Genomic DNA, 12251 nt, shown 5'->3' with positions numbered 1-12251 from the left:
GATGCGTGACCTGCTATTTATCTTCGTCACGCACTCTTGTCATTCCATACCAGTTTAGGTATATATCCAGCAAACAAAATGGCCGGGAGTGTACCATGAGAGTGGCATCTAAATCATACCCTACATGACATGCATATCATGATTTTCGTGTTACCACCTGTTATTTATGTTCGTCACACAGTCACGTCGTGAGACACCAATTTTGGTGTATATCAAGCTAGCGTAACGGCCGCCAGCGCACCATGAGCGTGGCACGCAAGTCATGGTGTACATGGCATGAGTGTCATGATTTTCATATTAACTCCTGTTATTTATATTCTTCACACAGTCACGTCACGCGATACCAATAGCGGTGTATATCAAGCTAGCGAAACGGCCGCCAGCGCGCCATGAGCGTGACATGTAAGTCATGCTGTGCATGATATGCGTGTCATTATTTTCGTGTTAACTCCTGTTATTTGTGTTTGTCACACAGTCACGTCGCGCGATACAAATTTTGGTGTATATCAAGCTAGCGAAACGGCCGCCAGCGCTCCATGAGTCTGGCACATAAGTATTGTTGTGCATGACATGCGTGTCATGATTTTCATGTTACTACCTTTTATTTGTGTTCATCACACAGTGAGGTCGTGTGATACCAATTTTGGTGTATATCAAGCTAGCGAAACGGCCGCCAGTGCACCATGAGCATGGCCCCTAAGTCATACTGTGCATGACATGCGTGTCATGATTTTCATGTTACTACCTGTTATTTGTGTTCGTCACACAGTCACGTCGCGCCATACCAATTTCGGTGTATATCAAGCTAGCGAAACGGCCGCCAGTGCGCCATGAGCGTGACATGTAAGTCATGCTGTGCATGATATGCGTGTCATTATTTTCGTGTTAACTCCTGTTATTTGTGTTTGTCACACAGTCACGTCGCGCGATACAAATTTTGCTGTATATCAAGCTAGCGAAACGGCCGCCAGTGCGTCATGAGCGTGGCACGTAAGTCATACTGTGCATGACATGCGTGTCATGATTTTCATGTTACTACCTTTTATTTGTGTTCATCACACAGTGAGGTCGTGTGATACCAATTTCGGTGTATATCAAGCTAGCGAAACGGCCGCCAGTGCGCCATGAGCGTGACATGTAAGTCATGCTGTGCATGATATGCGTGTCATTATTTTCGTGTTAACTCCTGTTATTTGTGTTTGTCACACAGTCACGTCACGCGATACCAATTTTGGTGTATATCAAGCTAGCGAAACGGCCGCCAGTGCGTCATGAGCATGGCCCCTAAGTCATACTGTCGATGACATGCGTGTCATGATTTTCATGTTACTACCTTTTATTTGTGTTCACCACACAGTGAGGTCGTGTGATACCAATTTTGGTGTATATCAAGCTAGCGAAACGGCCGCCACTGCACCATCAGCATGGCCCCTAAGTCCTACTGTGCATGACATGCGTGTCATGATTTTCATGTTACTACCTGTTATTTGTGTTCGTCACACAGTCACGTCGCGCCATACCAATTTTGGTGTATATCAAGCTAGCGAAACGGCCGCCACTGCACCACCAGCATGGCCCCTAAGTCATACTGTGCATGACATGCTTTTCATGATTTTCACGGTACCACCTGTTATTTGTTTTCGCCACACAGTCACGGCACGCGATACCAATTTTGGTGTATATCAAGCTAGCGAAACGGCCGCCAGTGCGTCATGAGCATGGCACCTAAGTCATACTGTGCATGACATGCGTGTCATGATTTTCATGTTACTACATTTTATTTGTGTTCATCACACAGTGAGGTCGTGTGATACCAATTTTGGTGTATATCAAGCTAGCGAAACGGCCACCACTGCACCATCAGCATGGCCCCTAAGTCATACTGTGCAAGACATGCGTGTCATGATTTTCACGGTACCACCTGTTATTTGTTTTCACCACACAGTCACGGCACGCGATACCAATTTTGGTGTATATCAAGCTAGCGAAACGGCCGCCAGAGCGTCATGAGCTTGGCACGTATGTCATGCTGTGCATGACATGCGTGTCATGATTTTCATGTTACTACCTTTTATTTGTGTTCATCACACAGTGAGGTCGTGTGATAGTAATTTTGGTGTATATCAAGCTAGCGAAACGGCCGCCACTGCACCATCAGCATGGCCCCTCAGTCATACTGTGCATGACATGCGTGTCATGATTTTCACGGTACCACCTGTTATTTGTTTTCGCCACACAGTCACGTCTCGCCATACCAATTTCGGCGTATATCAAGCTAGCGAAACGGCCGCCAGCGTGCCATGAGCGTGGCACGTAAGTCGTACTGTGCATGACATGCGTTTCATAATTTTCATGTTACTACCTGTTATTTCTTTTCGTCGCACAGTCACGTCGCGCGATACCAATTTGGGTGTATATCAAGCTAGCGAAACGGCCGCGGGCGCACCATGAGCGTGGAATGTAAATCATGCTGTGCATGATATGCGTGTCATGATTTTCATGTTAACTCCTGTTATTTATGTTCGTCACAGAGTCACGCCGCGCGATACCAATTTTGGTGTATATCAAGCTAGCGAAGCGGCCGCCAGCGCACCATGAGCGTGGAATGTAAATCATGCTGTACATGATATGCGTGTTATGATTTGCACGTTAGGACCTCTCACTTGTGTTCGTCATACACTATTGTCACGGCATAACAATTTTGGTATATATCAAACTAACGAAACGGCCGCAAGAGCACCAAAACAGTGGCCTGTAAATCATGTCGTTCATGACATGGATATTATGTTATGACCTGTCACTTATGTTCGTCATGAAATTACGTTACGCCATACCAATTTTGGTGTATATCCTATTAACGAAACGGCTAGGAGAGCCCAAAGTCGTAGGCGGCTGATAGATAGATAGATAGATAGATAGATAGATAGATAGATAGATAGATAGATAGATAGATAGATAGATAGATAGATAGATAGATAGATAGATAGATAGATAGATAGATACGCTAAAACTTGCAGAAGTTCGCCAAGAAATGCTTCGCATTTAAAAACGTACCAAAAAATGCACACATGCACACACATGCAGGATGTTCCTATCATAGCCGTTCTGATAGAACGGATTGAACGCAGAAAGCGCATTGGCGCCTGCACAGCCTTCTTATGTGACGTTAAGTCCTGTCGGTGGCGCAGGATTCTTTCTTCCGAAAGAGTTGGGTTTTTTTCTAAGCAAACCCAAGGCAGTCTGAGCGTTTATATCTATCTATCTAGCCGCCTACGTCTGGCTGCTCTCGATCTTGATCGCCTCCATAGCTTGGTGTAGACCAAAATTGGCATGGAAAGGTAAGAGGGTTTCGCGAATATGACTGTCTGGTCATGACATGAATAACGTGAAAATCCTGTCGCGTACGTCGTGAAACCCTTTCCTCCAGACACGTGTGGTACATAACCGTATGCCACGGGCAACGGTAAGCGGGTATCCGCCATAGGTGATTGACAGTTTATATCTTCCCAAGAACAGCGAGAAGAGAAATTGGTAATTTAAATGCGAGACCGTAAAGAAAAACCGACATCGGAAGCGTTGACCCGACGAATGCAAAAAAAGAAAATCGGGATCCCAGCAGGAATCGAACCCAAGTATTCTACCTGACAGTCAGGTATTCTACCACAGAGCCACGCCACTGCTTAAAACTGCTTTGGAAAAAGACCCTATGCAGGCGTTATGTCCGTGCAGCGACAATTGTGGTTGCATTGCTGGCTATCTAATTTTATAACAAAGCAACAAACATTGTATATGTACTGCTATGATACAGGCGTCATGCCGGGTTAACGTCAGTTGTGGTTACAGTGTTGGCTCCGCTTTTATAGCAGTCTAATAAACATTACATTTGCATCCCTATGATTCAGCAAATATATTCAAGCGTTTCTCGACCCCGGAGCAATACCCTACCGAAAGTTACGTATGATATCCACATCATCGCACCGTAAAGTACCCTTCGTTTCGATAATGCTCACGTCTGTGCTCCTTACGTTGCCCTCTAAACGCCTGTGTAATTGACGTGCCTGGTAATGCCACGATGTGCACACAACTACCACGGTTTCAAAAACACGTCGATACACCTCGAAACGCTTGGATCAAAGCCCAAAAATGGAGCATGGACAATTAGTCGCCGATTGCTTCGCATGAAACCTAATGAAACCCATTCCCACAAGGCGTGGAATATACGATGTGAGGGTGATCAACTGGGCGTGTTGGTATTGCATGATTCGGAATATTAGGCGCGAAGTGGACACGGACAGAAAGGGAGACACACACACAGGGCGCCACACAGGGCGCCAATCTGCCGATATTTTTTTTTATTTCGCGCGACAGCCGTTGCGGACATCCGCGGCGGCGGACAACTATGGCGCCCATATCGGCTGTTGTGATCTCATAAGAGCTTTCGCTGTAACAGATTCAACGCCGACAATGTCCTCCCCACGCTGGTCTGTGTGACAGGCGCGCCGAAGTCCACTTGCGTTAATATAAACATCTCTGTTTGCCACTGTTTTTGTTGTTGGCAGAATTTCAACATATCTTTGCTTTGGAATTCCTGCCTAAGGTACGCGCTAATACTGTAACCTGAGATATGCATAACTGCTCGCGTTTCATGACCTCCGTTGTTCCGGATTGCCAAGATTTCTCGTGAACCGAAAAACGACTGAAAAAAATTTCGGTTTCACTCCGGAACGAAATAATAAATAACGTTTCAATTACGTTTTCGTTCCGGTCAAAAATATCGTTTTTTTCGTTTTTCGTTTTTGGTTTTCGTTCCGACACTGGCAGAAAGCTTGAAGGTTAATCACAAAGGCGTCTGGTTTCCTGCCCTACGCTTTGTCAATGGGACTAGAAAAGTGAGAGGCGGAGAGTATAAGGTCAAGATTAGCGCTGACATTATCCTAGACTGCAGCGGTGGTCAAGTAGTCAGAGCACCCGTCTCCCCTGTGCGAGGTGCTAGGTTCGATTCCCAGTGCCGCCTGACACGCACCGGTTTTTCTAAAAGGTTGAGAGGTGCTCCGACATGGCGCTGGGTAGTGCGAACTTTGAGCTCGGGAAGGTGACCTCTTCTTTCTGCTCTCTTCGATTCCTCACTTCCCTTTCCCATACATTCTCACGATGCGCCGTGCTCCTACATAGATTGTTGAAATAACCGTCTTTTGTAGCCTCAAACAACTATATTTACGGTGGACCCGTTTGGAAAGAAAACGCTTGCGTGGTAGCACTGGTTCATGTCACAAATAGTGTCGTACGCAGTTTGGTGTATCTCGGTAATTGTCCACAAAAGGACAATTGCCGACGTACACAAAATAATTTAAACGTCGGTAAATCTCCATGAAAGAACGCTTACTGGTGTCGGTATTAGAAGGCGACAATCATCCGGTCATTGCAACGGTGAAGAGGAGCTTAACGAAAAGCATTAGATTTGGTACTTCTTATCATTTCATAAACACGCATTTGTGATTCTAGAATGACTGAAAGCTGCGTTGACTGGTACGGATTCGTGATAAGAGACGGATGTCGTTCAAACACGGACACAAAAGAGAAGTTAGCACAACACAAACGCGTTTGTGTTTTCCTGACCTCTCTCTTGTGTCCCTGTTCGCACGCATACCGCCCTTCTCTTTTTTTGTAGTTTTACTTACACTGGGAAACCAGCGGCGTTTAGGCATTTATACGGCAGCGAAAGCTGTTGAAAAGTTTCGCGTACGTGCATTACCATATGTCAAGCGATTCGCATATAAACTATCATAAAAGGGTATACTTGCAAGGCCTGAGTAGAACGCTATCGCCAGCTAGCATGAATATTCACTTTGTATGAGACCGGCGCCTTAACAGGGTAACACAAAAGGCCACATGAGAACTTAAGGCCATATGCATTATTCATGCAAAGGCGGTGCCGCACATGCGGTCTGGGAATAGTCAGCAGAAAATCTTCAACTGCGCACCTGTAGACGGGGCCGTACTGCTTCGCCCATTTTATGGCTTGGTTGCAGTGGAAGTCCTTGGATGCGAACTGCAGATGTCCCACCAGAGGAAATCCCGGGGGGCCAGGAGGAAGTCGTTTTCCTGGCGGCACACGCTTCTTGTGCAGCCATCGCTGCACTAGCAGGTATAAAAGCGGTGCTACCAACAAGCTGCCCACGAGAGTCCACCAATCCATGATGGCAGTCTGTGCAAGCTTCCGCTTAGATGTAACTAGCTGACAAGTGAAGCAGTCGTCCTCACAAATGAGGCAGCATGCATCCACTATTCTGAAATAGGAGATTAAAGTTGGTCGTTTCCTAGTCACTTAGATATCAGCAAAGTTCTGCCTACCTCCTTCTGAAGTTATTGTAGATTAATATACTTTTTAAGTGACATGCTATCCCGCGTACTGCGCATATAACTTGGACATAAATGTGTTCTTGTGAATATATTGTGAACGCTTTCACGTTGTTTTCTGTTTTTGTTTCAGTTGGCTTTTCGATTCCTTTGCTTGTACTTTTATTTTAGGGTACCCATTCTCCGTTTTTTTTTCGTTCCAGAACATTCAGGAAATGGAGTATACCTGAATCTCACCTCAACAAGCAAGTTAAAACAGAACAGAACAACGTTTTTTCATTTTTTTGTGATAGCGTATTTATTCCATGCGCGCATGTTGTATCCATTTCCATATGCTCATGTTATGTTCATTTACTCCACTTTCAAGAGCAGTTAGGTGAGCGTCTCTAGCTGCAAACTTTTATCACCATGCAGTGGACGACCATTAAGGCATGTAATAAGCTCTGACGACGACAGAACTTACACGAGGCTTCGTTAAGATCCATCGATGACGACGTTAGAACTGTGGCTAGATTACTGAAAACATTGCAGCGCAATTTTATTCCTGTTCTGTCAGACGTCCAAAAGATGCACTACCTGCTTTAACCGTACGAGTTGCCAGTAGCGAGAGGCAGTTGATAACAAAGGAATAGCTCCCACCGAAGCAAGTGGCTACCTTCTACCTCCATTCAACTCGATATTGGTTACTTGTATATACGCTACAGTAACTGGAAGCCTTTGATGTTCCATATGGTGCTGGAAAATGAAGAGGAAATTAATGTAACCTGCGTTCCTTACTTATATTTACAGTCATCCGTAAACGGAAGTTCAAGGCTTGGTTAAAGTAGCTTCCGTGTTAAAGTAGTTTCCAGGCACTGTGCAATTTATTCTGAGACCCAACACGCATATATTCGCTTTAATAAGTGTGCTTTCTCTGGTCGAACTCCTTCGCTTATAGTACGTTCACAATCAGACCTGGCTGCACTTCTTTTACACGAACCGTATTAGGGCAGGTCCTCCTTTTCCTTCTTCTTTTTTTATTTTTTGTGGGTAAGTGCGCTAGTCTTCATAATTGTTCCGGAGGAAACGGAGCGCTCCAGAAATGAATTTATATAGGAGGATTAAGGACTATAAGCGCCTCTACACAGTTTTAACCTTTCGTCGTGTCGACACGTCACCATCAAGCCTGACATCGGTCGTCAATCCGCGGCAAGTTACCTGCCCCGTTAGTCATACGGCACAAGTAAGAAAAGTAAATGTTTACCAGTTCGTTTGTGCGTAGATTCGCGTGGCTGGTCTGTCGAAGTCGCAGGAAGACCGCTGGCGCAGAAACCATACACTTTATAACGAAAAAACGGTTTTCGTAGTTTTCGTACGTTGCCGTTTTATCTCCCGTGCGTTCGCCAACCCCTGTAAATGTGTATCCGGTGGATGTTAAAAGGATGTCGCGTCTGGCGTTCTCTGCGAGCCAAACGGAAACAGCAGCTGTTAATCGCAAAAGGCTAGCGGATTTCCCGTCGTGAACTGAGCAACGAGTGTATAGCTTATCGCCCCGTTTGCATCCACTGACACCGATTTTAACGGGGGGATCATCTTTTGAAGTCTCTATCTTCGAACATTCTTACAACTTCATGCACAAAGGAACACATCGAGGCAACAGAATTCCGTGGCGTCGTACGCAGAAGACCAGGCGCCCGCGGGCGCAAAGAAATGCGGCCCTCGAAGCTGCGCCGGTCACATGCGTATTTGTGTATGCACCATTCTGCAATAATTGATGCTCTCTCGACCGGGGGCTTGTCGGCGATCAGCGGTTTCTGATATGGGAATCCGATCTTTTATCGAGGTCACTTGTCATTTCACATTGCTGCATTTAATTGTTGCCTGGATATGAACTCATGACCGTCGTCGTTGCCTGTAGCAACTGAAGCGTTGCGCTGCTAAGCATGTGGATGAAGCATGTGGAAGGAAACGCGATAGCAAGAAAGAAGGAAGGAAGGCAAGCAAACAAGCAAACAAGCAAACAAGCAAGCAAGCAAGCACGCAAGCAAGCAAGCTAGCAAGCAAGCTAGCAAGCAAGCAAGCAAGGCAAGGCAAGGCGAGGCAAAGCCAGGCAAGGCAAAGCCAGGCAAGGCAAAGCAAGCAAAGAAAAAAGTAGTACGTCAGGCCCGCACAAGTCAAGCTTCGCTTGCCCCCATTTTCTCGATAGGGCAATGGCTGTTGAATTCTCTTTAACAAACACGCCTAAGTACTACATCACTTAAAAAAGGCAGTATACACTAATACACGACGTTATCTCTTAAATTCGGTATACCAAATGATACGGGTGTCGCAAGGATCCGTATGACTTTTACTAGCTTGCAATAATGTAATGATATCGGGGTCATTCCACGAGAGATCGACACGGGTCCGAAAATTGATATTTTAGATTCGATTGAGTATTTAATATTTTATGCACCTCTTTCCAGGTAGCCTGAAAGTAAACTTAGTTTTATGATTAACGGCATTACGAGAAAAAAAAATATCGAACTTATCCAACTCGGAGTGACCAATTTTGTCACCTGTCATTCTCGAAAGTTTGAGATGCTACAAAAACACAAATATTATTGTTACAAGGGAAATATTTTTTTCCTAAAATTTATACCTAATGAAGAATAAATTAGTGCGGTTTCAAGTTTGTAGAGCGAAGGAAAATAGTTTCTGAAAATGTCTAATTATGTGAAATTTTATAAAAGGTTATGTATTCCCCATTTTTTTTCTCTGAAGGCAATGCAAGCAGCACTTCAAAACTTGACGAGTTGTGGGAATATAATGTGTTCAATAAGTGCATAAAATATTGTTGCCCTAGGGCAAATATATACTTTTATATATTGCCTCAAACTTCTCATATCGGCGAAAGTGAACCTTACGGAAATGCGAATATTAAAAAAAAAAACATCTTTGATTTTTCTTAAAATCGCGTAAAGAGACAACCGAAGGCCATCGAAAAGTAGTATAGAAAAACATGTTGCTTTATTTTGTTTTTAGCGACATTTTATTCGCGGTACAAATCAGAGCTTTTCCAGAATGCGCTGAGGTGCTGAGAAATCTAGAAATCGGAACAGAAAAGCGGCAATCAGGTTCAACCTAGAGTAAACGTGGCCGTGTTGTTCAATTCTTCGTCTCTTGTCTGTGCCACGCTGCACAGTCAACCAAACATCTTTCAGTGTTTCACTTGGGAGGTTCCCTGGATCCAATAAACATCTTTGGGATGTATGCATGTTGTTTGGGGAGTTTAAATAATATTGTTCATAGTTTATTTGCATATGTTAATATATGCCGGTTCGTCCGTGTATAAGACCCAGCTGTTGACATTCATTACGTCAAATTTCAGAAATTTACAATTGCATTCGTGCTTGCCTGTGACTTGCCTGGCAGCATACAACAAAGAGGCGCAGGTGACAGCCAATCAGAAGGGAAGGGGAAGTCCGTGAAATATAAGTTTGTCATTGTGTTGTGATCAAATTTTCTACTAATTTGTTTGTGCAAGCCTCTTGTGCTTACATGCACGGCCAGGAGGGGTGCAAGGGCATGCGTTGGACACATTGTGTCCAACTTTGGGAAATCGCCACAACATTGGGAAAAAATATCTGTAGGACTTCAGTCGCTATTGCTCTCAAAGAACTATCACTGAAATCTAGGGGTGTGCGAATATTCGAAATTTCGAATATTTTTCGAATAGTGTTTGCTATTCAATTCGATTCGCACTGGAATTTTACTATTCGAACTATTCGAACTTCCCAAAGACAAATGCAGTCAACGTCCGGTTGAAAGTGACCCCTTCAGATTTTCAATATGGTTCGTCTCATTACACTGTGTATTGCGGCAAAGCTGCCTTTCAAGCTCCGAGCGCTGTGTCATGCATTTCTTTATCCCTCGTCTGTGCTGCACTGCACATTCAACCAAATATGTCAACATACCAACTCGCTCAACTTGCCGTGTTAAACCGAAAGATGTCCCATGGAGGTCCACGCTGGGCCCCGTTTGGATCTTATCACAATTAATGTGGGATGGACATTCAATCCCAGGGTTGGGACATATAAAACTTGCGTACATTATTAGCTGTGCGTGTTCCATATACACAGATGGTGTGTCAGCAGCTGTGGTCTCTGTGGAAATTCTAATGCTTTCGCTTTAATTTTGGAACTGTCCGTAGTAACACACATCACCACACTGAAAAAACAATGATCAAGCGACCGCTGCTCGCATACGCTAGATTAACATAGGTCACAGAGCCTGGTACATAAACTCCCAATGCATCATACTTGGTTTTTAGGCACATATACTGTGTGCTTTTGCTTTTACTTATGTGTTTGTTCGAATCCCGGTGCCGGACAATTCCCAACCGGATTAAAAAAAAAAATCCGCGTGATGATGGAATTGTGTAAAAAGGCCTGGGGTGCAGCCTCACTGGCGACCACAGCCAGCAATGCACTCCCTCACCAGAGCAGGATTGGCCACCCTGGTGTAGTACTTGGCCACTACCTCCCACATGAATACACCAATTAACCCTCGGCCCTCAGTCCCCAGCGGCTGCGAAGCAACTGACCAAGGCGGCGGCCAGACCTGCGACGCAGCGGAGGGTGCTAAGAATCTCTGGGTCCGGACAGACCGCCATTGGAATCTGAACTTGGCTACGTATAACGCTAGAACTTTATCTAGTGAGGCGAGTCTAGCTGTACTATTCGAGGAATTAGAGGGTGTTCAATGGGATGTAATAGGGCTCAGTGAGGTTAGGAGGCCACAAGAGGCATATACAGTGCTGAAGAACGGACACGTCCTTATGCTATCGTGGCTTAGCTGACAGAAGAGAACTAGGGGTGGGATTCCTTATTCATAAAAATATAGCTGGTAATATAGAGGAATACTATAGCATTAATGAGAGGGTGATATGTATCGTAATTAAGTTTAATAAGAGGTACAAGATGAAGGTGGTACAGGCCTACGCGCCTACATCCAGCCATGATGATCAACTGGTTGAAAGCTTCTACGAAGACGTAGAATCAGCAATGAGTAAGGTAAAGACACAGTATACTGTACTGATGGGCCACTTTAATGCAAAGGTAGGCAAGAAGCAGGCTGGAGATCATGCAGTTGGGGAATATGGCATCGGTTCTAGAAACGCCAGAGGGGAGTTACTAGTAGAGTTTACAGAACGCAATAATTTACGCATCTTGAATACCTTCTACAGAAAACGGGCTACTCGTAAGTGGACGTGGAGGAGTCCTAATGGCGAAACTAAAAATGAAATAGACTTCATAATGTGCGGCCACCCGGGCATTGTACAGGATGTGGAAGTAGTTAACAAGATCCGATGCAGTGACCATAGAATGGTAAGATCTAGAATTCAACTAGACGTGAGGAAGGAACCGCAGAAACTGATACGCAAGAAGCCGATTAATGAACTAGCTCTGAGAGGGAAAGTACAGGAATTCAGAGTTTCACTTCAGAATAGGTATGCGGCTTTAACCGAGGAAACCGACCTTAGTGTTGACGCAATAAATGATAATCTGACTAGTATCATTAAGGAGTGTGCGGTGGAAGTCGGGGGCACAGTCGTCAGACAGAACACTGGTAAGCTATCCCAAGAGACGAAAAACCTCATTAAGAAACGTCAAGCTATGAAAGCCTCAAGTGCAACAGACAAAATAGAGCTGGCGGAGCTTTCGAAGCTAACCAATAGGCGTAAAGTAGCCGACATAAGAAAGTATAATATGGAGAGAATTGAGCATGCTCTAAAGAACGGAAGAAGCCTCAAAGCTATGAAGTCAAAACTGTGCATAGGCAAAAATCAGATGTATGCATTAAGGGACAAGGAAGGCAATGTCACAAACAATATGGATAGAATAGTTGAGATAGCGGAAGAGTTCTACAGAGAT

The 12251-nt window shown here is 44.6% G+C and overlaps 1 protein-coding gene across 1 annotated transcript in view; it reads right to left on the bottom strand.

Annotated features, from left to right (window-relative positions):
• The window catches only part of LOC119382954 (cytochrome P450 2A4-like), a 55650-nt gene extending 49234 nt beyond the window's left edge, over positions 1 to 6416 (bottom strand). The window contains exon 1 of the mRNA XM_037650890.2: positions 5982 to 6416. Within this exon, the coding sequence (XP_037506818.1) occupies positions 5982 to 6196 (215 nt within the window). The 5' untranslated portion in view covers positions 6197 to 6416. The remainder of the gene's footprint in view (positions 1 to 5981) is intronic.
• Positions 6417 to 12251: the final 5835 nt, after the last annotated feature.

Source organism: Rhipicephalus sanguineus, chromosome 2 (assembly GCF_013339695.2).
Source record: "Rhipicephalus sanguineus isolate Rsan-2018 chromosome 2, BIME_Rsan_1.4, whole genome shotgun sequence".
NCBI classification, from domain to species: domain Eukaryota; kingdom Metazoa; phylum Arthropoda; class Arachnida; order Ixodida; family Ixodidae; genus Rhipicephalus; species Rhipicephalus sanguineus.
This window is presented reverse-complemented; position numbering and strand designations above follow the sequence as displayed.